Here is a 23,420-nt window from a genome sequence, read left to right as displayed (position 1 = left end):
GAGTTCTATTTGTACTCCACTTTCATCCTTAATTCGCATCTCACTTTCTATTTTTTATTTTTTATTCAAATATATGTAAAATTACCCATTACTTTTAAAAAATTTGAAGTGAGAGGATGAGATTAAGAGAGCGAAGAAAGTAAGGGATGGGAATGGAAAGCAATTTAGGGTCATAGTTTTGGGTGGGATGGATGGATGGATGGTTTGAATTGAACAAAAATTGTCCAAAGAGGGTAACCAAAGACAAGAAAATCCCATTCCGAGCTAAGAGTACAATATTCCAATTTCCAAACAGAGAAGAAAGGGCTTATTGGGCTGGACTGAGGCCCATGGAATGATGAGCGCACTAAGTGAGGATCCAAGTTCCAAGCCACAAAAGGCCCAATGCCGCAGGCAATAAATGCAAATCAGGCTTTGCCTCGGCTCTCTCAAACGCCACCCCCACCACGACGCCCGCCTAACGGCCATTTCACTGTGCTGTCACTGCCCGGGCGTAATTTAGCCTCATCCCCAATCATTCACCCCTCCCAGCACAATAACAATACCACATAAAAACAAGATGCTAACCTGCGCCTCGCTGTCTCACTCTGTACAACACACTGCTTAAAATAAAAAAAATAAAAAAAACGTTTTAATATATATTTTTTTCTTCTCCCTACAATCACTTCTACTTCTGCTAAGGCCTAATGCTCTAAACTCAACTCCGTGATTTTCTCGTCATTTTCTTTTCTTTTCTCGGAAACCAAACAGACTGTACGTCTTCCGTCAGGCCTTTTTCTGGAGGTATTTCATATGCATTTACGGTTGTTGTTTTCGTCTCTCTGTTTTCGGATTTCAGTTCTCGCTTTTTAGTTTTTTAGGGTTTTGTGACGGTAATGCAGCTTTTTTTTCGTTACTTTTTAGGGTTCTTTATGCTTTTCTTGATTTTTTTTTTGAAAGATTTGACTTGAGAAGATGTTTGGGTTCTCTCGGAGGCGGATGAAGCTGGGAAGGTGAGTTTTTAGCTTTAGTGTTCTGTTTTTGGATTTTATATTTTGTTTTGATAATGTGGGTGATGTATATTGCCTTGGTAATAGATTGATTGGTAGAGGAAATTTGATAATTTTCTTCAAGCATTTAGGATAATTTGTCATGTTGGACTAAATCTTGTACTTTATGCCTCTTTGTGCTTTAGTTAAACTCTGTTCCCCACCAAACACTCTATCAACACTTCAAAGATGGTTCTAGTGATATTGGAACTCAAGTAAATTGAACTAAGAGATAATAATACACCAATAGACAATTCTGGGTTACAAATATTTAATAAGAATTGATTTCACTTATACAGCTTCTACTATAGAAGTAAATGAACAGAACTGATCTTTCAGAGAGAGATTGACTTCTGTGAGCTAGGACCGGTTTAGTTTAGTTACTTTGTCCTTATATTAATGTTATGTTTGCAATATTTTAGTGCTATGTCAAATGGACAACTTTTATTCAGCTTTTGATTATATTCATTGGTGCTATTCTAATACTTTGCTTTTCAATAGTATAATAGAAAGAGTTAGTTTTCTATGCTGGAGTTCTGATGTCATTAGTACCTTGTCTCAGATTGAAAGTTCAGCTTGCAGACTCTGCTCAGGGAACTAGAAGTCCTATAAAACAGTCTAAGCGCACTAGCAATACGAATAATGTAAGGCATTTGACTTGTCTGGGTGCAGTTTTGCTCAGTAAGCATGTGAAGTGATTTCTCTTAATTTTTCAGGGAGAATCAGGTGGACGTGCTAGTGGTCAATCCGATGAACTCAACTGTCAGTATTCATCGGATGCGCCTGAGGCGAACAACACTACAACTGGGAAATCTGAGAATTGGATGGTGCTGTCAATTGCTGGGGATAAGCCTACGCCTCGGTTCAATGTAAAAAACTGTTGATATCTGATCCTAGGTTTGCTATACATAATAGTTTGATTAAAGTTGTATGTCAAAGCTATTCTTCCAAACTGAAACCTTTATTTTGTTTTCCTAAATAGCATGCAGCAGCTGTAATTGGGAACAAGATGGTAGTGGTTGGTGGTGAATCTGAAAATGGATTATTAGAAGATGTACAGGTAGAGGAATAGTCGTTCACTTTGAATCATTTCATAAATTCTTTCATCTCTGTTCTCTCTCTTTTTTGGCATCCTTTGTATACATCCAGTGTATTTTGGTGTATAGCTTCCTTCTCTTTTATTTATAATAGTTTCTTGCTTGCTTATAAAAAATAAATAAATTCTTTCATTTCTTGTAATGTAATGCTGAGGATTCTGTATATCTTTTTTCTTTGTTCAGGTGCTTAATTTTGATAGATTTACCTGGAGTGCTGCTTCGTCAAAGATTTACTTGTCACCTACCAGTCTACCACTGAAGATCCCTGCATGCAAGGGTCATAGTCTGGTATAATTATCAATCTTATTGTTAAAATTGGATCTCATATTCTGTGCATATTGCACCCTAGACAGACATTATATACAGACAGACGGGTTGGTGAGTGCTGTAGAATTGGGTCTTGATGCTGTTGAAGGAAAAAAAGCATCAATGATTGATGAATATCAGATACTAGTTGGTTGGTTGATCTAGCAAGAGGATATGTGAGTTGTGACCATATATCAGGTTCCTCCCAACCCAAGCCTTTATCAAATGGACTGTCATGTTTTCTCCTGAGCCAAATGCCTCCAATGTGGAAGCCTTTGTGACTTAAGAGAGTTTCGTGGACAGTGGAGTAGATGTTTAGCCATAGTAAGTGCTATGGATTTGGCCTCCCCAACAAAAAAACATGTAGAAATGATTGGCAAAAATTAGATACAAGCTGATTCATCGATCTTAGTGGGGGATGGTGAGTTTGACAATATATATCATATTCCTCCAAACCAGCCTTGGCAAATGGGGAATCATTTTCTTAAAAACAAAATAAAATATAAAAGGTTGCCCAAAAGGGTGTGAACAGTAGTGCACCATGAGTAGATAATGCTTGCCCCACAAGGACAAGAAAAGAAAAGAGAAGCACCTGACACAAACCACAATGCCAGGTGAACAAACCTGGGACAGCCCACCCTACCAAATGATGAATCATCCCTTCTCCAGAAACAAATGCATGGAAAACTCATATATAAGAGAGTTTCATGGAATTGATGTTTAGCATACTATAGAGAGGAGATTAAACACCATAAAAGAAGAAGAGAAATATGTTGAACATCTTCCAGTTATCATCCTACCAAATTTAACAGAATCGTTATAGCAAAAAAAAAAAAAAGGCAAAAAAACCAGCAGGAATATGAGAAGAAATAGAAGGCAAATAATTTCCCTAAAATTTTCAACCTTTCAATAAAATGCAAAAGTAAACTGCAAGAATTTAAAAAAAAAATATATAGAAAGGATATGTGTGCCACAGCAATGTATAGATTGTATTAGTTAATCTGCATAAGCTAAAGTTATATGTTGTTTCTTAAACAAACACATTCGTAATTACTCAACGTATTCCTTGAAGTTAGTTACCCCATTAATGATGATGTTTTATCTTATGGCTTGTGGCTTGTGGGTAAAAAAAAAATTGGAAGTACTCCCCTACTGAAAGTTGTTTGTTATTTTCTATGACTAGGTATCTTGGGGCCAGAAGGTTCTCTTAGTTGGAGGAAAAACTGAACCTGGGAGTGAAAGAGTTTCAGGTTGATTTTATATGTTTTGCATGTGTGTAATTGCTTCTCTTTCCCCATTTTGTTTCTCAGTTGATGTGAAATAAACCTAACTCTCTTTTTTTGCTTTTGTAGTGTGGGCATTTGACATAGAAACAGAGTGTTGGTCACTAATGGAAGCAAAGGGAGACATACCGGTATTCTCTCTTTATAAATCATCACCATTTTAATAATGCTCAGAACATAGTCATACTTTGATGTTTACTTTTGGTCAAATAAGAAAATTAATGAAATGAATAAGGTTGAGGGAAACTTGGTTTTATGTCACCACCTCTTTTACCACAACCTTCAACCTAATCTTCACCAATATCTTGTAAAAGCTTGCTAAAGGTTTTGTGCACCTGAACAATTAGCATTTGAGTTTCTTTTAAAAAACTTGGCATTTAGGTTTCTTTCAGAACAAAAATGATAAAGGAGTTTCTTAAAGACCAACATGAATTGTTCTCCACCACATTCCCACATTTGTGGAAAAAAGCCAAAATTAACCAGCCTGGGCTCTATCTTATGGTCTCCCTGCCAATTCAAGCCAAAAAGCGCCTCTACCTTCTCTTTCTATTACTTATCAAAAGAGAACAAAGAAAAAGGGAAAAGGGAAAAAAAGAAAGGCCTCATCGTCTTTCTATTACCTCTTTTTTTTTTTTTTAAGGAGCCCCTTCTTCTTCTTCAAAGGGTCTCTCTCAAGATAACTCTTTGATGCATCATTAATGGATGGAAAATCCAATCTATCTAGCATTAGCCTCTCTTCTCTACCCCTTCAACAAATATCCCTTTAAAGGATCCAACCCTTTGAGCATTAGGACTTTGTTTTTATCCCACTGGGCATTAGTTTTATTGGTCTTATTCTTTCACCATTAATACTGATATATATACATATAGATACACAAGCACACACATATGAATATTATTGTTTTTTTTTCCTTTTGTCACTAAAAAGCTATCCGTTATGCACTCAGGCCTGAGGTTGGCTAAATTCAGCTCAAGTTGGAGCTCAAACTTAAGTTTTGCTCATTTAACAACCTAGTACAGTCAACATGAGCCTGGGCTAGCTAAATATTTCAACCTTGAATATGTTAATTTCTTCATCTTTTGTCGCTGGAGTTAAAAATTGATCGAGTGTTTACATGAATAGTCAGTGATAATCAAAGTTTATGTGTTGCAGGTTGCTCGCAGTGGTCACACTGTGGTCAGAGCAAGCTCTGTCTTAATCCTATTTGGGGGTGAAGATTCTAAAAGAAGGAAACTCAATGATCTACATATGTTTGATCTAAAGTCTTTGACATGGCTCCCTCTTCATTGCACGTAAGCGGGTTTCAGTCAACTGTATTGAATTTCTCACTAATATCTTTAAATATTGTCTTTCTACTAAAATATTTTGAATTTTTTTTCTTTATTATATGCCATATCTCCTTATGAACTATTATCTAAGATTTGGGGTTATGTATGTACAGAGGAACGGGGCCCTCCCCAAGATCCAATCATGTGGCAGCTCTCTATGATGATAAAATTCTTCTTATTTTCGGAGGAGGATCAAAATCTAGGACTCTGAATGACTTGTACTCTCTTGACTTTGAAACGGTTTGTAGAGCAACCATTCTTCTGGAGTTTATTGTCAAACAACTTTATTTCTATAATGATGAAAACTTACATCTTCATTAGTTGATTTTGATATGTGGATTTTTGTCTCAGATGATATGGTCAAGAATTAAGAAGAAACGAGGATTTCCATCACCTAGAGCTGGTTGTTGTGGAGTTTTATGTGGAACTAAATGGTATATAGCAGGGGGTGGAAGCAGGAAAAAACGTATGAGCTAGTAGCTAAAAAGCAAAATGTTTGAACTTTTCTAACTTGTTTTTTTCATTTGGAATATTTGAAATTAAAGCATATTTACAAGCTCATAACTTGCTTTTCCCAAGATGCAACTTTGAAAACATTTTAGCTTCTAGTTGCTAAGGTAGTAATACTAGATTCTTGTCTTTCCTGAGCAATTCATGAGGCTGGAGATGAGTTAGGCTAAGGTCATTCCTCTCCTTATGTTAGGGAATAGCCAAACTTTTGTATTGTGCTTCCAGTGCTTCCTATTCCTAGAAACAAGGTCAAAGCTCTAAATTCTTTTCCTGTCAAGCTTTTGTATTATGAAACATTAAATTCTTTCATAAAATGGTGAATGCCCATAGAATGAGGAATTTCTTGTCTAGGATTAAGGTTAATGATTGTTAGCTTTTTGATGAGGAGGATAAAGTAAAGGGGTAGTAACTCAGTCCTTTGATAGCCTCTTATGGATCAAGTGAGTGAAGACCAAGTATTAGTGGGATGTTGTTGGAGACTTTAGGCAGGGATTATGTTGAAGCTTTTGAGGTTCCTTTCTTAGAGGATGTTTTGTCAGTTTTGAATTCAATGAGTGGGGGGAAAGCACTAGGGCTAGATAGTTTCACAATGGCATTTTGGCAACACTATTGGGAATTTGTGAGGCTTGAGGCAATGAATTTTTTAAAGGAGTTCTATGAGTTTGGATCTTTTGAAAGAAGCTTAAATGTCACTTTCTTGGTGTTGATCCCTAAAAAGGAAGGGGCAGAAGAATTGAAATATTTTAAGCTTTATAAGCTTGGCGAGTTGTTTATACAAGCTAACTTGCTAAAGTTTTGGCAAGTGGGTTTGAGAAGGTGATGGGGTTGGTTGTTTCTACTTCTCAAAATACTTTTGTTGAAAGGAGACAAAGCTTAGATGCAGTTCTAACTGCTAATGAGGCAATTGACTCAAGGTTGAAGAATGGTTTGAATGGTATGAAACACAAGCTTGACAAAGAAAAGGCTTATGATTATGTTAGTTGGGCTTATTTGCTAGAAATCCTTTAGAAAATGGGGTTCAATAAAAATGGATTGGTTGGATCAAATGGTGCACCTGTAGAGCTAGATTTTTTTATGTTTGTGAATGAAACCTTGTCGGCTTCTTTAGAGCAAGGATGAAAATATTGGTTTTGATGGATATATCAGGAAATGATATTGGATATTTTGACACAAAAAAAATGCACTTGGTGAGATGGGAGAGGGAGAAATGTAATGGGGGTTTAGGTGTTAGAAAGTTAAGGTGCAATTAACTAAGTTCAGAGGTTCGCCTTAGAGAAAGAGTCCCTTTGGAAATAGGGTATTGCTGGTAAGTATGGGAATGATGAGGGGGTTGGTGCTCTCGAGAAAGTAGGGGTGGTTTTGATGTTGGGTTGTGGAAGACCATCAAGAGAGGTTGGGGGAATTTTAATAGCAGAATTTCTTTAGGCTTGGGCAATGGCAGAAGGGTGATGCTTTGGAAAAACAAATGGTTTGGTAATTCTACTATAAGAGAGTCTTTCCTCTCTTTGTATTCCATGGCTTTGAAAAAGGATACTTGGGTGGCTGATCTATGAGATCACAAGGAATTTGAATGGTATGCATTGAAACCCTTGCTTTTCAAGGAATTTGACTGATTGGGGGATGAAAAGGAAGGGTAAATTTCGAGTCAAATCCTTTTACACTATTCTAAATGGATGGATGTAAGGAAGGGTAAATTTTTAGTCAAATCCTTTTACACTTTTTTGAGTTGGAATATTATGGTTCTAACTAATTTTTTTTTTTTTTTGGCATTGGAAGCTTCTTGAGAAAATGTTTTTACTTTGGATCGATTGCAACAGAGGGGTATCTTTGGTGAACTGATGTTTTCTTTGTAAGGTAGACAAAGGATCGGTAGATTGCGCCTTTCTACATTGTGCCAAAACTAGGGCATTATGGAGTTTGGTATTTTCCTTGTTTAGGGTTGTGTGGATGATGGCAAGTTCAGTTGTAGAAATCCTTTTAAGGTGGCATGGTTCTTTTGTTGGTGAAAAACAAAAGGTCTGAAGGTTTGTCTCGCTATGTGTATTTTGGAAATTATGAAAGGAGAGGAACCAAAGATCATTCGAAAGCAAAAAAATGTGTAATCAAATGCTGAAACTTGCATTTCTTTATAACCTTTTGATGTGAGTTAGGTTGTACATGGATAAGGGTTCCCTAATCAGGTTAAATTTTATAGATTAGTTAGGGTCCTCATGATGGGGCCTTTGTTTTTGTTGCCCTTTCTTTTGTGTTTTGCTTTTTAAGTGTTCTTTGTATATAACCTATGTACTTTGGTGCGCTTTTGCTAGGTGTTCTGATGAGGATGAATCTCCAAGTATACATCAAGATGGGAGATTAGTATTAGTTGCAATTAAAGTAGGATTAGTTTATTGGAGTTAAATTAGGAGTAGCTAATTAGGTTATATGATAATTAGATTTAGAGTCATAATAGGTTATTAAAATCCAAATAGACTTTGAATTTCTTGGAGAATCCTATAAATAATGCCAATTAACGTAAATCAAATTAATGGATCGATGATTAATAATATTATGTTTTTTTTTGTATTTTCAATGGTGAAACTCCAGTGATTTTTTTCTAGGTGAGACACCTAGAAAGCCTTAGTGCAACTGTAAGATTTCTATCCCTTCTTCTCCTTATCCTTTTTCTCTTTATTTTTTATTTTATTTTTCTCTACCATAAACTTTATCCCTTGTTCCTCTCCTTAAACCCTAAAAAACAAAAACCCTAACCCACCTATTTGATTGTAGGCAACCAACCTAAGGTTGTCCTACATCATGTTCTTAATTTATTTATTTATTTTATTTGCCTATCAGAAAAGTTCATAGCTCCTTTTCTAACCAGGCCCCCCTTCTGTTCCTGTATTAGTAACAGTATAGCAATAGGTACATCATGTCTTCTGGTCGCTCCATTTTAATGAGTTCTTCTCTTAGATACATGATAGAGGTGTTTTTTTTTGGGTCTGGTGTCTCAAATGTATGCATGCCCCTGAACCACAAGTGATGGCTGGAGAATGAGTAAGGCTCGGACCTTTCCAGTTATGTAGCTGTAACCTATTTCCCTGGGAGAGCTAGCTACTAGGAAAGGGATAGTGGTCATACATCCTAAGAGAAGGTCCCACCCCTTAGCTGATCTATGACCAACCATGCAGCTTCTAGTGTTTGTTTGTACAAAAAAAATTCAGTTTCTTACATCGGATTTGATTCAATTGAAACTAAATAGCTGACTGCTATGCTATGTTCCAATTCTGGTTAGCTCACAATCATACTATGGTGGTTGACATTTTCAAACCTTTTGTTCCTATATCTCCAAGATTCTTGCCCTCAAAATTATTCACTCTTGGTTCAAGTCATGAACTAACTTATCTCATAGATGCTCCAGGATGTTGACGACCACCTACTTAAATGGATTCTTAGTAACTCACTGGGAGGGTTCAAGCCACTTCCATCAAGGTAGTTTCCATTACACAAAGGTGTCAAAAAATTTACTATCAGATACATTCAGAAACTTTTAGGACTGTTTCTATGTATCCAGTTGCCATTAGTACCATGGCGACTGCAGGGTAATAATCACTCATAAAAATGTTAGTGCTCCCGGCACCCAGTAATCTCCCCTTCCAGTCTTGAATCGTGAATATGGTTATGAATTTTTGTCTTGGGGATAGGCTTTGTTGCATGTTACTTTTACTGTTGCAATCATGATTACCTGTGCCAGGAACTGGCAAATGACACCCATATAGGTGTGCTTGATACTGATTTCACCACGATACAGTTGTCATTTAACCATTAAGTTTTCCCATCTCTCTGGTAAAAAAGAAAGTTCCCTATCTCTAATCGATCTGTTTTTATTTGTGGTTGATGTTTGAAAGTTTCATTTCTTGATGTTGGATTGAAGCTCTCTTGAGCTTGCCTAAAATATGTGTTAAGAACTTGTTTTACTCCTAATGGTTTTTATTTTTATTTATAACGTTTTGCTTTTCTTTTCCAGGACATGCAGAGACCTTGATCTATGATGTGTTAAAAGTGGAGTGGTCTGTTATTGCAGGACCAACTTCTTCTATTACCACCAACAAGGTGAACTATGTCGATTCTGGCCTTAATTGTTCTATAGAAGTGTGAGTTTAAGTTTCATTTTATTACCCTGTTGTTGTGGTTGGTGTTGGCTATTGGACCTGAATCGTCAGTCTGATTTTTAGAAAAGAGAGTTTACTGTCGCTCACTTTTGGAAGGTCAATGCAATTTATATTGACTAGTACTGGCAAATGTTTCTTACTTAATTGTGTAAAATATTATGCCACTTGTACTTTTGCAAGTGTGGGGAGCCAAATAAATCAGGACTTTGGGGGTATGCATGATTTTACCCACTGAATATATGAGGGGAAAGAATGTTACAAAAAGGTAGCTCTGAGATTTAAGGTCTGATTCTTTTGTACAGACCAGGTCACCAACATGGTGGGATTTTGCATTATCCATCTGGTCTGGTTTCAGATGTACACCAAAATCTTTGTTGATTCCTTGAGTCCCAACCCAGTTGGCTGCCTTCCTGATTTGTCTGTCCATTTAAAATATAAAAAATGAAAATCAAATTTACATTTTGTGGATGACATTGCCAGATAGTATGGGGCTGCTGGCTATTTTCCAAACATGGCCTTAACTTCTTACTGTCATGTATATGACTTTACTTGTCTGAAAAGATTTTCAGACACAACTGGTTCAGTTGGTAGCATTTTTCTTACTGGGCATTGGATATATTCTCATTTTGTATTGTTGCTTGGCATCTAAAGTCTGTTGTTTCCCAGGGATTCAGCCTAGTGCTTGTGCAGCACAAAGAAAAGGATTTCCTTGTTGCATTTGGGGGAACCAAAAAGGAGCCATCAAATGAGGTTGAGGATATAAATTTATATTTGCATTTTTTCAGAAGCATTAGCTGATATTGTTTTATGTTCTGTTACAGGTTGAAGTATTAATCAAGGAAAAGAATGAAGTATCCATAAGTCGGCGGTCTACCCTGAATAAAGGTTCAGAACTTTTTCTGTCTGAGAATCGTTCATCATCTGCAGGATTGGCTTCTCAACTCGGTAATGGTGCTCCCCAGCATCCAGTTGAATCTGTTGTGAGGCAAAATCTAGCATCTGCAATTGAACAGCATGGCTCTGGTAGGAAATCTCTGTCAGAGTCCTCACTTGTTGATCCAAATCCTGCTCCTGGCAATGTTTCACTCCGCAAGCAATTTCATAATGAGGAAGAGTATAACACAGCTGTTAAGACATTAAGGAGTCTAGAAGATGAATGTTATTCTTCACAGGTAAGTGATAACTCTACTAATATTGTTGTATGTTCATAATTATTCAAAGGCAGGAATGCATTAGTAAGTTCAACATTGCATAATTTCTTTGAAAAAATTTGTTAAGCTAAATTTTGCATATTCTCCGTTACCATAAAGGTTTTGTTGATTTTCAGGCAAGTGAACACAGAATGAAATTGTTTGATACTGGAATCCATGGTAGCCTTGCTGGATGTAAAATCAACGTGGACGAGATTCCTTCTGTATTGGACTCAGAAAACTCAAATGCATACAACCAAGGAAATGGGAACCTCCTAGTTGATAATGATGATGAAGTATTCCCAGAAAGTCATGGTAAATCAGTAGCACTTTCGGCACCATCAAGCATATATCAATTGTATGAAACAAAAATGGCTGCCCTAATAAGAAAGAATGGAATTTTAGAAGGACAGTTAACAGCTGCATTGGCAAGCAGAGAAGCTGTGGAGAAAAATTTATCCTCTGTTCTCAAAAGTAGACAGGAAATGGAGAAAAAACTGGCTGACACATTGAAGGAAATGGAGATGCTGAAAGAGAAGTTGGGAGGTGTAGAGCTAGCACAAGAAGAGGCCAACAACCTGTCCAACATAGTCCACTCTGACAATGTAAGGCTTGAACATGATGTGGCTTTCCTTAAGGCGGTTTTAGATGATACCCAAAAGGTTTGTAGCATCTTGCAAGTTGATTGAAGTTGGTGACTTGTAATTTATAAAATATCTGGTGAACCATTTTATGTAAGCTTATTGGAAATTCAATTCATTTCAGGAGCTTCATTCAACTAGAGGAGTGCTTGCAGGAGAGAGGGCAAGAGCATTCCAACTGCAGGTATGGTTTTGAACCAAAAAAGAGAAAAAAGAAAAAGAAAAAAAAAAGAAAATGAAAAAAGTGAGGGAGAGAAGAAAAGATGTGAAAGAAAATGAAACTACACATCTGGCTGCTTATATCATCTTTTGACAAAGCTTGTCATACCAATATTCCAATACTTGATAAGTTAGTCCAAAACTTGACTGAACCACCCCAGTTTTATCCAAATTTGAGAACTTCAAGATCATGGACGGTATCCGTCAGCTAAAATTGATAAATTCAACCATTTTTTAGTTCATTTACCACTTTTCAAGGATGCTATAAAAGGTTAGTGAAATTTGTACTACCTAAACATTTTTATGTTATTTTAGTGAAACATCTTATCAGTTATTTACGTGTTGAGTTGTTTGAACCTGTCATTTTTCCATGTGTTCAAATGGTGCAAAAATGGGAACCCCTGACTAAATCTCCCCTGGAGTTGAGTGATCAAAGAAAGTCATGTACATACCAAGAGTAGCCATGTTTTATGTGTTCATTACATAGTGACCAAGCAGAACAAGTGAAAAATGAAAAATGACTCCACAATGACCATCTCCTCTGCAGATTATTTCCCTCTTCTATTTAAAAATGCCCAACTAACTGTTAGTTGAGTTCATAGTTCATATCACAGTTCACAGCTTGACTGTTGTGGAACACGGTCTGTGACATATTAATCCTGAACAAACTACCTTGTACTTCATGCCCTAATATCAAATGGAGCCTAATAACAACCCAGGTTTATTCATCAATGTGCAGGTTGAAGTTTTCCATCTCAAACAAAGGTTGCAGTCCATGGAGAATCGAGCGCCAACTCCCAGGAAACCTTTCCACGTGTAGTATCAAGAAACATTTTGTATGAACCTGAGGAACTCGATCTTGTGTACATATTTATATATTTGCTGAATCTACTTACATGGTTGCTCAGATGTAATAAATTTGCTTCCATGCCTGTATTGTAAATCTCTGGATGATGTAGCTGTAAATGTAACTACATACCAATCCATTATCCGTCAGCTGTATTTTGTAACATTGCCTATTTGTTCAATGAATTTAATCTTTGTAGGGCTAATTGGATGTAAGATGATCCATTTTGGAACTAATGTTGGAGCAATGACTTCCCAAGTTAATCATTGTTTACCCAAATACTAAGAACAACTTTGTACCTTTTCGATTAAAAATATGTGATCCATCAGATGATCACTTGATACCATTATTTGCTCCTTACAATGCATTCAATGACATCATGAAAATTTTGATAAAAATGTTAATAGCACAATTTCTTGTTTTGGATTCTCTGACAAGGTGGATATGGCAGACAGGGAGATCGATAGCCCAGCTTTCAGGAGTGGAAATCGCCGTAGTTGTCATGGCAATGGGGCAGTGGTCACAACAAAGCAATCAACAAAGGTGTAGTTCCCCTCATTTTGTCAAATTTGACAAAGGCCTCCTTTATCTGTTCCTCACAAAAGCTCTGCCTCTTCCTGGTCTCCATCAGCATCCTCAACTTCATTCTCTTCATCTTCTTCAGGTGCATCAGGATCCACTCCCTAAACAAATAAAACAAAAAAAATTCACCAGTTTAGACCCAGGCACAATCCAATTGTTTGATTCATCTGCAAATGCAATTTAGTTTTCTTTGAAGCTTTGAATTATTACTAATTTTTTTGGGACTTAATTACAACACCATATTTCAAGAAAAAAAAGAGTGGGAAACCGCAGAACTTGAGAAAATTGTGTCTAACAAACCTTCATCTGTTTCTCCAAGCGCTCTAATCCTTTTTTGGCAGCTTCATTCTGTGCATTTATCCTAGAATGCAATAAAAGAACAATAATACCTATTTAGGGTGAGGGCATGAGAAACAAACATTTTGTTTTAATATTCCGTTTTTAACTTTCTGTTGAAGGCATGGTAACATATTGCATAGGATTCAGGCCAAAAGGAAAAACTCAGGCGTGGATTGCACATGTTGAGCAAGACAGAAAATTGAAATACATCTTGGATAAGGTTTAACCTCAATGCAGACTGATAATGTGACAAGGCATCTTGCAACATATTTGTAGCAGCAAATACTTGAGCCAACTTGACATGAAGAGAATCGTCCGCCCAGTCCTTGAGATATCTCTCAAGCAGAGATATAGCATCCCCAGTTCGGCCCTCCATGACATGGAGCTCAGCTAAAGCTAGTGCAGCTCCAAGATAACCAGGTTCCAATCTGAGGGCTGACTCATAGAACTTTTTTGCCTGCAAAACCAAAAGTTTAGGGCAAATTCACATCATTGTAAAGTTCCAGAAAGAGGTTCTGATAGTTGAACCTAAACTCAAGTATTCCCCTGAATGCATTGAGGATAGCACATAATATCATTGATCTTAATCCTCATGTCAATATAGAATATATTAATGTAACATTTTCTTGCTCATCAATGTATAAGCACAGGAAAATAGAAGCATACCTATATGAAATGGCATTACCAGATTATAACATATGAATCTTCATTAAATCAAATTCTTCAGAAAAAACAAAAAAGGGAGCTTTAGCTTCCAATTAAAAAAACCTCACCATAAGACATCCATAAAAATTTGTGTATGTATTCAAGCAAGCATGCATGCGTGAGCGTCAAAGTGAGAGATTCTCCCAGATTAAATAATTAAACAATTAAAGAAACTCACCAATAGAAATGCATAAAACCATGGTTTCATGCATGAGCACTAGCTTGAGAGAGATAGAGTGAGTGAGTGAGTCAGAGAGAGAGAGAGTTAAATATGCTATGAAACAAATAAATGCAGATAGCCACTGAACATACACTGGTTGTTTTTCTAGTTTGAACATTTTTGCTTTTATTAAGAATGATCCACACTATATGGAAAGGAGGATTTTGAAATTGAAGAGGCAAGCCAACAAATCATTGACCTTCCTCGCAGGTGCTTATTTTCACTAAAGCAGATAAACACTAGTCAGAGCACACAAGCAGCAATGCATTTGAACAACATAAAGTTGCCCCTAAAAAATTGTATTCATATAAATCTTTTAGGCATTTCAAGGAGGCAACTAAAATTGAAGGAAAAATCCATTGACCAGCATCATTATTTGTAGACTCAAACCCTCAAGAAAAACCGAAAAAGAAAGAAAAAAAAATCTGAATCAGAGGAGAGAATATAGCACAGACACATCGGACTAAAACCAGAACCAGCAAGGCTTCTCCCAACCATATTTGGTCAGCTTCATAGATGAAGGATAATCATAAACGGCTGAGAAAATTTATGACAGGCTCTCAACCTGCCATGAAACTTGATAAAGATGGTATGCAAGCAGGGAAACCAACTGTACTGATTATGCAGTTAAACTAGTACAGAGAAGGGAGTAATCCTATGCAAATTTCCTAGGCAATGAAAGGGTATAGTAAGGTGGGTAGAAGGCCCTTTTGTAGGAAACTGCATTAATCCCTTAGGTATTTGGCAACCTTATGACAACTCATGACATTATTTTTTTTTTTTTGATAAATTATGACAACTCATGACATTATAAAACCACATTTGGCACAATATTACTGTTAGATATCATATTTAATCAATGTACTCTAGAGAAGTATGAACCATTCAAAATAAACATTTGACAAACTATTTTGTTACAAATTTGGGGGCAATCTCTGCCTCTGAAATAAGTTGTCAAATATTACCTTCTCTCTGCCACCAGAGTTACTAGCATGTACATCCCCAACTAACTTTAAAGCCTTTGCAGATTGAGGCATGGCCTTCATTGCCTCCCTGGCAACATAAAGAGCCTCTTTGATTTTTGAGAGTGCCAAATAAGAACGAACCAAACCTGAAATTACAATGAGCTCCCAATTATACAAGGCCTCCATTCTCTACAAAATGTTTGCAAGGAACTAGTTGAGGGCCAATGGTAGAAATAAGAAGTATGTCAACAGCAAAGCTGAAATAATAGCTAATTAATTAACCTTATGACTTTTCATCACAAATCACACCTTGATAGGAACGAAGATCAGGTTTCAATTCTTGAGCTCCCCTGAAGGCAACTACAGCAGCATCTGGCCGATTCATTGATAGATACAGGTTACCCTGATAATTTACAAATTACTCCCATGATCATTGGGTCTCAAGAGAAACATAAGAAATTAAAATATCTAGAATGTATATAGATGGATGCATTCCATCACTTTGAAAAAAAAGATTTAACCATCCCCCGTCTTTATCAGGTGTGAAGTTATTCCAGTACCTTCATGATATAACCTGGTATATGCCTCTCATCAATTCGGATACTCTGGTTGCAAAGATGGGATTGTGAGATAAATTATTAGAGAAGGGAAACAATCCACAACACTCCAAATTAAAAGGCTAACCTTCTCAGCATAAGACAAGGCACCTCTCTCTTCTTTCCTCTCCCACACCACAGACAAAGCCACAAAAACTTCAGGCCTTGTAGGATCAATACTCAGCAAATCATGCACCAACTTGTTCAGCTTTAGATGATCAGACTTTATCATCAGAAGCATTGCATACTCATCCATATAAGTGATAATATGTGGATCAATTGATCGAGCCTGTAAAGACAACACTTTAAATATATCTATATGTATGCATACAAAGAAAGTGAATAGTTGCATTAGCATAAGAAACTAAAACTACAAATTACCTTTTCAAAATTCATTATGGCCTCATCATTCTTTCCAATAATGGCTTCAACCTTCACAAAATTGTTTATGAATTAGACAGAAACAGATGCTTTGGTTGAACTAAAACCAACCAACCAAATGTAAAATTTAACATCAGTTATCAGAATGAAAAGGCAGCCTTTTTGCCATCAATTTAACATACAAACATGATGTATCAGAGACATTTTTCATCATAATTGATAATACCATGAATTTCAAGGGTTTTACTGGTTTTACTCCTAATCATCCTCCAATCACATCCCACATAAAATTTCCACCCAGTTAAGCCTTATGTCCTTGTCTTTTTGGTAGGGATATTGCTAATTTTTATTTGCATGCATGCACCTACAGCTTAATGTTACACAAAGATTAGAGGATGGTTTGTTTATGGTTTCTTTTTAAGAGCTTGAAGTCAATAAATTTATGGACTCAGGAATCCATTTTGGACAATTGAACCTTCTCAAACTACTAGTGGTATCACTACCATCATGCTCCCCAGTGGGGAAAAGTCTAGGATTTAATTCTCTACTTGGATTGGGGGTGGGGCTACTGTATGGGCAAGGATGATGGGTTCTCTTAATATGATACACTAGATAAAGACCTATTTGATGAGTATTATTTAAGGGGGCAGAAGTATAGGAAATGATACACACATACGATACTTGTAAAAGAAGATTGATATTTATCTTCAGATGTTACAAGCCAGGTTGATCCGCCTTTTAATTTCAAGAATTAAGTAAGCTTTAGAACTTAGAAAAGTAAACATTTAGAAGAGCACATGTGACAAAGGATCATCACAAGTGACAATCTCCTCCATAAGCAGAGAAGCAAAAAGCAAATACCATTCAACTTGAAATGCATATCACAGTATTTTTAGTCAATCAAGCAAATCCAATGTGGCAACATATGTACAATTTTGGGATACTGAATGAATTTGGATTCCTTAGGACTATTCCCAACCTTTGCAATTTCGAGCAATATGTGTATATTATTAGGAAAACGTTGTAGAAGTTCTGTGAAGAGTTCCAGACCACCTGCTTCCATAAAAAGGACAGCATAAAGACAGAAAAAACCATTATTATCATGGATAATAACTCAAGTAGACAGTGCAAACAAAAGTCCAAAATTAGAAAACTAAATCTAGGATCAAGAAAAAACCCAAAGCAATAAACTACTGTAAACCTAAAAAAAGATAAGGTCGCAGCCCCAATATTATTTTCTAATGCTTCCCCTTTCCATTCCTTTGCTTTTGGTTAGAATACCAGTAATGGTAATGCCCTTGCACAACTAGACGGTGATTTTGCATGAACAATAATAGTCTGACACATAAAGTGACGTTGCACCATTATGACAATAGATAAAGCTCAGACTCTGTAAATTTCATCACACAGAATGTGTATATGAGGACAGATTATATTTATTATAGTCTGTGCATCTTTGGAGGAATGGCAAGGTTTTAGGTTTCTGCCCCCAAGAAGCACCATAGCAATTTCAGGCTTTTCAGCATTCCTCTGGAGATCAGGGTCACAATGCCATAGAGATGTACAGGAAGTGTCAAATGACAACACAAGAATGATCCTTTGGACAAACTTGGTATATGTATGTGTGAATATGAGCCAATCTCCACCAAAAGGAAAGAAAATGATCATTTCAGGCTTTTGGATACCCTTGATATACCCATAGTTAAATCATACCATGTACCATTTTTCTATTTTTCCATATTGTGATATAGTGCATAGATAACACTACCCATAAGCCCTGTATAACTCTCCCATGACAATACCATCAAATTAAATGTTTTAAAAAGCCAAAGGTGGTCTTGAGGCATTTTGCCTAAATGAGGCAAGGCATAAACCTTGAGGCAGGGCATAAACCTCACAAAGCATAAGCACTAACTTAAATAAATAAATAATAGAGAAAAGAACAAATAAAAAAAATTGAAAAATACTAATAAAATTCTATGAAAACTGAATAATAAGAAAAATAAAATAAAATTCATAATAACCAAATCAAAATTGTTTGTTATGTCAATAATTTATAATGCAATTCCTCTTTCTCTCTTCTAAAATCTAACTCTTCTTCATGGCTTGATCATATAATCTGCTATACTATCATCACTGTCACTATTAAGATCCTCCAAGTAATCATTATCATATCCAATTAATATATTATGCCCCCATTAGAGTTAATATTCATGCAGTCTTCTTTTACATCCATCAATTGCAACAGGGTTTTTTTTCCTTTATCTATTAATAGTAAGATAATGATTATATGAGTTCAACCACTACAGCAGCTAACAACTCCTTTAATTTTTATTCTCGCTCTCTTTTTGTACCCTCCATTTAAAGACTTAAATAGGAAGCTAAGGGCCTGTTTGGTTGGTGTTTTTGAAAACTGTTCTGGAAAACTGTTTTTGAGAACAGTTTTTAAGAACAGTTTTTGGTGTTTTTAGAAAAAAAAAATTATGTTTGGGAACTGAATTTTGGAAAACAGTTTTTGTTCTCAAAAACAAAAAAAAACATGTTTGGCTTAGTTAATAAAAAAGTTTTTTAGAATAAGTAAAACAAAAAACATGTTTGAAAGATGTTTTTTTTTTTCCCAATTAATAAAATGTTTTCTTCAAGTAACTTTATATTATAAATTTATAAATAATTTTTATATATACAATTCATTTAAATTAAAAAAATTATTTTATTTTGATTTATTACAAAAATATACCATTAAAATTAATTAAAATTTATATATTTTAAATTATATAATCATATGAAAAAATTAAAATAAGTTTGAAGTAGTATATAGAAAATAATTTAATAATTTTGAATTTTTTTTTTTTTTTTTTTTTTTTTACTTTTTACTTTATTATAATTTTTCAATCATATTTGCTTTCATGAGATCGAAAGGTGGGAAGAAGGGAAGCAAAAGAGCAGAGGTCCATTGTCATCAACTGGATTTAACCGGGCTTTGGAGTCCGGATGAGAGAGAGAAAGAGCAGGTCTAGAGAGAGAAACGGCTCTTGGTGATTCAACACCTCCTCTTCTTCTGATTCTCTTCCTTTTTCCTTTGTCTCCTACATATCTCCCCCATTGCTCACTCTCACCGTTTTTTTCCTTCTTTTTTTTTTTTTCCATTTTCCTTGAGGTGTTTTACCCGTCAAGCCTGGATTTTCCCGTTTGATTTCCATGTCCTTAAGCAAGGTTTTTGTTTTTTTATTTAATAGAACAACCAACTCAAGAAAAATCAAAACGGGAAAAATCAGGAATTTTTTTGTGCTGGAGAAGAGGAAATATGAGAACGGGAAGAAGAAAAACACGGAGAACAGATGGTTTTTTTGCGGTTTTTTTGTTTTGTAAACAATAAAAAAACGGGGAAAACACCATTTTATTGTTCTCTAAACAGTGCCATTTTGAGAAGACGGGGAACAACAAAAACAAAAATGACTCTCTCAACCAAATAAGTTTTTGGTGTTTTTTGTTTTCAAGAACAGAAAAACAATTCTTGAAAACACCAACCAAACAGACCCTAAGCCCTTATTTTGTAAAACGTCTAACTTTATCCTTGGACCAAATATAAAACTTATAAAAACTATACCAAAGCTCGACAATAGCACAAAACCCATTAAAACCATTGAATATTGAGATTAAACATTTTATAAAATATATACTAAAAGCCTACAAAGGCCTTAAACCCTTAAATTCATTAAAATCCTTTGAATAGTTGAGGCTTAAGTTAAAGCCTCAATATTGTGTGGCTTAAGCCTCAATTACCCTGTATTGAGGCTATAGCTTCAAAGCTTATTTGCGAAGTTGCCTTGAGGCTCGATAGCCTTTTCAAGCGTTGCTCAAATTTCATGCTAAAATATAGAAGCAAATAATATCCTCAAAACCGGAAGGAGAAGTATCTTACCTTTGTAATCATTTGAAGCAATACAACATTGTGCTTCAACATAACGCTGCACAGAAAGAACAAATTATTAACAATTTGGAGTAGAAAAAAAAAAACACAAATGCATGAATAAACAATACAACTCTAAGAGTAATCATATCAACACTAATTTCCAATTGCAATTAAAACAATTTTGAGAAATTAGGCACCCATGTGGCAACTGCCAGGCACTCCCCAAGAACCAAGCATGTGGACCTAAACTTATTTTGTAATTGGACAGTGACCAGGTATTATGCAATTAAATTGATTCTTTTGACATAAAATAGCAGTTAACTTATATAAGTAGCTGAACTTGGATACATAGAGTAAGCAAAAAAATGGCTATCCTTTCCACCTGACAAATGTGGAAGTTTCAATGTAAATGCTGACGACTCTCAGATTAAATTAGACTGGTATGCCGAAGAACCAAGTCCTATGTAATCTAAAAAATGGAGTTCTCTAAAGTGGATATGCATGAAAACTAGAAAGCAACCAGATTCTTCATGTAGATGAACATCATCTAATGTTACATCTAACCCCTCAAAAATCTTCTTATTTCTTTAGTTCCAGAGGGGCCACAAATATTGACATACAAAAGAATCATACCTACAATACAAAAAATAATCAAAAAATCTCGTTTATTGCAACTTGCACTTACTTGCAGCCAACGACTCGAGTCAAAATGATCAAATGGTGGCCTCCCACTTCTATTTGGTGTCTGGAATAAGCAGTCAAGAACATTAACAGATATCAGAACAATGTAAAAGTTCATGAAACCATGAACTATGCAGAACCACAACCTAGGGAAGAAATATTAAACCTAATACACAACAACATCTTTTCACACACTCGACAAATCTGTGAAAGGAATTCTCTAACTATCAATAAGAATTTAAGTTCTCTTACAAAAATCGCACAGCAATAAATAGTTAAATGTCTGTATTTATGAGCTACAAGCTACAATATTTAGCTTATGCAAAGTAAATGATGATTCAAGACTTCAAATTAAACTTAGGAACTTCTTGTATATAGTGTAAGAACATCAACCTGTTGAACTCTTATATGCCACCTTTTGATCTTACATGTGTGTAAGAGAAAACTCAACTCAACAAAACTTTGACTTACAAATAAAATATTCATAACAAATAAGTGGCATAGATAATATTTGCATGATTAAATACACGATAAAAATCAACTGATTAGTTCCATGAAAATGGTTTCGCCAACAAACCTGAGGAAACAATGATAGAATATCTTTTGCAGAAACTCCTAATTCAGCTAAAGCAATAATAGCTTCAATGACATAAGGACAATGCCTGTCAAAATTCCACCAAAGAAAGAAGAGGAAAACTAAGTATCTAAGATTTAGAAATGTATCAGATCAAGGAATTCTGGCAATGGGCAATCCAATTAGACAAACCTCAGACACTCTTTGTAACAAGCAATAGCAGCACGATTCTGTCTAGAATTTCGATGAAGCTTACCCATTAATAGGTTCATCTGCAAATTTCTTGCTTTGCTTGGAATTCCCTCCATCTGTAAAATGAATAAATGACCCATATCATTCAAATGAAAAGAAACTAGAATCAATAAAACCAATAGCAGTTAAATTGGAAAGAAAAACTTCATAATTGTAAAAATTCCACATAATGAAATATTAATCTTCATCCAGTAACAAAAACAAGAACCGTCTAACAAATCATATGAATAATGATATATCGAAGTTCCTTAGCACCAAAGTATTTTGAGTAAAAAGGAATGAAACAAAACCTCAGCAAGGGCTGCTACGTTCTCATTTATTGCACAATGACACGATGCAATTTTGAACTTCACCTGTCATGGAGAAAGAAACAGTGAACCAGATAAACTATTTAACCTTATAAAAGAATTTTAAAATTAATAATTGGTGCAATCCAAATAAGCCTAAAAAAAAGAGCTGACCACACAAGGAATGAAACCAGTCTACCTCATTTTCGTTAATTGCTGAAATGTTAAAAGAATTTGGAGAAGAAGACCTGTTTGATGTTGACAATGAAATTCTAGTTGTTGAATTTTGTCTGGGAATAATCTTGTAGTGTTGCAAGGCTTGCTTGTATGTGTGCTGTCAGAAAGTTATGATGATAAGAATTCTTGACTAAACGACTAAAAAATCCCAGTCAATCATGCACAAATACAAGTTCAACAAACCACATGAATAACAAATGAAATGAAAACAATGTCAAACAATGAGGATGAAAATATTCCCCAACTTATCAAAAGGTTAAAATGAAACACAATAAATTTCTCCATATTTTTCCACAATACATGATTTTATAAACATGAAGTTCATATTATAGCAAAAGAATGCACTGCACAGTTATATAGTCCTGCACTGCAAAGTCCTAGATGAGCTAATCCGAGAACAGCCCAAGATTTTTAAGCCTGATACTGTATCAATGTCCCAAGCGCCCCTAATAGTAAATAAAGAATCCAGACCAGCAAAACCAATAATTTGAAATATGAAATACCCAGGAGATATTCAATTATTTTAGCTCTTACAATTGCTCTCCGATGCTCTCTTTCACGGAACAAAGCGTCACCCAGAAGCACCTGCATCGGATACAACATCAAACCATTCCATCAAATTCTACAACAAAAGAAGAAACCCAGATGCATGAATTGCAAAAATTAAAACAACAATTGAGAAAAGAAAATGAAGACAGACCAAGCTTTCAGCCTTGATGTGGGGACTGGTTTCGGGATTAACAGCAGAGGAAGAAACAAGAAAACAACCCTGGGCGATCATGAAGAAATAAAAGTGAACGTAAGTTTGAAAAATGGGGGAATGATAAAGGGCAGAAAGAAGAAGGAGATAGTACAAGCATCTGAGCAGAAGTGTAGAGGCCGTGCTCCATGAGGGTTGTGACTTGATCTCTGGGAACATCCATGGCCGGAGAGCTTGCAGACTTGCAGTGGGTTGTGTGTTCTTCACACTGAAACCCCAACCCCGCTCTCTTTTTGAACACCCAAAAATACTCGCTCTTTGCCTTTATTATACGTCTTTTAAATTAACTTTTATTCTTTTAATTTTATATTTAAAAATTCAAAATTATTT

General features: G+C 35.5%; 2 protein-coding genes across 2 annotated transcripts; one reads left to right on the top strand and one right to left on the bottom strand.

Annotated features, from left to right (window-relative positions):
- Positions 1 to 637: 637 nt before the first annotated feature.
- On the top strand, positions 638 to 12,763 carry LOC117914293 (acyl-CoA-binding domain-containing protein 6). Its single transcript, XM_034829560.1, has 17 exons — positions 638 to 783; positions 940 to 992; positions 1,591 to 1,672; positions 1,745 to 1,897; positions 2,011 to 2,088; positions 2,309 to 2,413; positions 3,615 to 3,681; positions 3,784 to 3,845; positions 4,868 to 5,007; positions 5,157 to 5,283; positions 5,395 to 5,509; positions 9,557 to 9,642; positions 10,368 to 10,451; positions 10,523 to 10,873; positions 11,029 to 11,553; positions 11,657 to 11,716; positions 12,491 to 12,763. Exons 2-17 carry the CDS (start codon positions 955 to 957, stop codon positions 12,569 to 12,571), a joined length of 2,154 nt encoding a protein of 717 aa, XP_034685451.1. The 5' UTR covers positions 638 to 783; positions 940 to 954; the 3' UTR covers positions 12,572 to 12,763.
- A 117-nt stretch (positions 12,764 to 12,880) lies between these two features.
- Positions 12,881 to 23,319, bottom strand: LOC117914294 (anaphase-promoting complex subunit 7). Its single transcript, XM_034829561.1, has 18 exons — positions 23,185 to 23,319; positions 23,031 to 23,099; positions 22,865 to 22,915; positions 22,293 to 22,427; positions 22,097 to 22,159; positions 21,747 to 21,862; positions 21,558 to 21,642; positions 20,985 to 21,044; positions 20,309 to 20,354; positions 17,366 to 17,439; positions 16,387 to 16,437; positions 16,094 to 16,294; positions 15,970 to 16,014; positions 15,719 to 15,812; positions 15,410 to 15,555; positions 13,747 to 13,976; positions 13,481 to 13,541; positions 12,881 to 13,281 (listed from the first exon to the last, which is right to left on the bottom strand). The coding sequence occupies exons 1-18, from the start codon at positions 23,251 to 23,253 to the stop codon at positions 13,195 to 13,197; spliced, it is 1,683 nt and encodes a 560-aa protein (XP_034685452.1). The 5' UTR covers positions 23,254 to 23,319; the 3' UTR covers positions 12,881 to 13,194.
- Positions 23,320 to 23,420: the final 101 nt, after the last annotated feature.

This window comes from Vitis riparia, chromosome 5 (assembly GCF_004353265.1).
Source record: "Vitis riparia cultivar Riparia Gloire de Montpellier isolate 1030 chromosome 5, EGFV_Vit.rip_1.0, whole genome shotgun sequence".
Classification (NCBI taxonomy): Eukaryota; Viridiplantae; Streptophyta; class Magnoliopsida; order Vitales; family Vitaceae; genus Vitis; species Vitis riparia.
This window is presented reverse-complemented; position numbering and strand designations above follow the sequence as displayed.

Bases quoted from the DNA above. Each gene is read 5' to 3' on its own strand.
- LOC117914294 (XM_034829561.1), bottom strand. From the start codon at position 23,253: ATGGATGTTCCCAGAGATCAAGTCACAACCCTCATGGAGCACGGCCTC. The intron at 22,916-23,030 runs GTCTGTCTTCAT...TATCCGATGCAG, and splicing joins ACATCAAGGCTGAAAGCTTG to GTGCTTCTGGGTGACGCTTT. The intron at 15,556-15,718 runs GTGTGATTTGTG...TTGTAATTTCAG, and splicing joins TGATCTTCGTTCCTATCAAG to GTTTGGTTCGTTCTTATTTG.
- LOC117914293 (XM_034829560.1), top strand. From the start codon at position 955: ATGTTTGGGTTCTCTCGGAGGCGGATGAAGCTGGGAAG. The intron at 2,414-3,614 runs GTATAATTATCA...TTCTATGACTAG, and splicing joins CATGCAAGGGTCATAGTCTG to GTATCTTGGGGCCAGAAGGT. The intron at 10,874-11,028 runs GTAAGTGATAAC...GTTGATTTTCAG, and splicing joins ATGAATGTTATTCTTCACAG to GCAAGTGAACACAGAATGAA.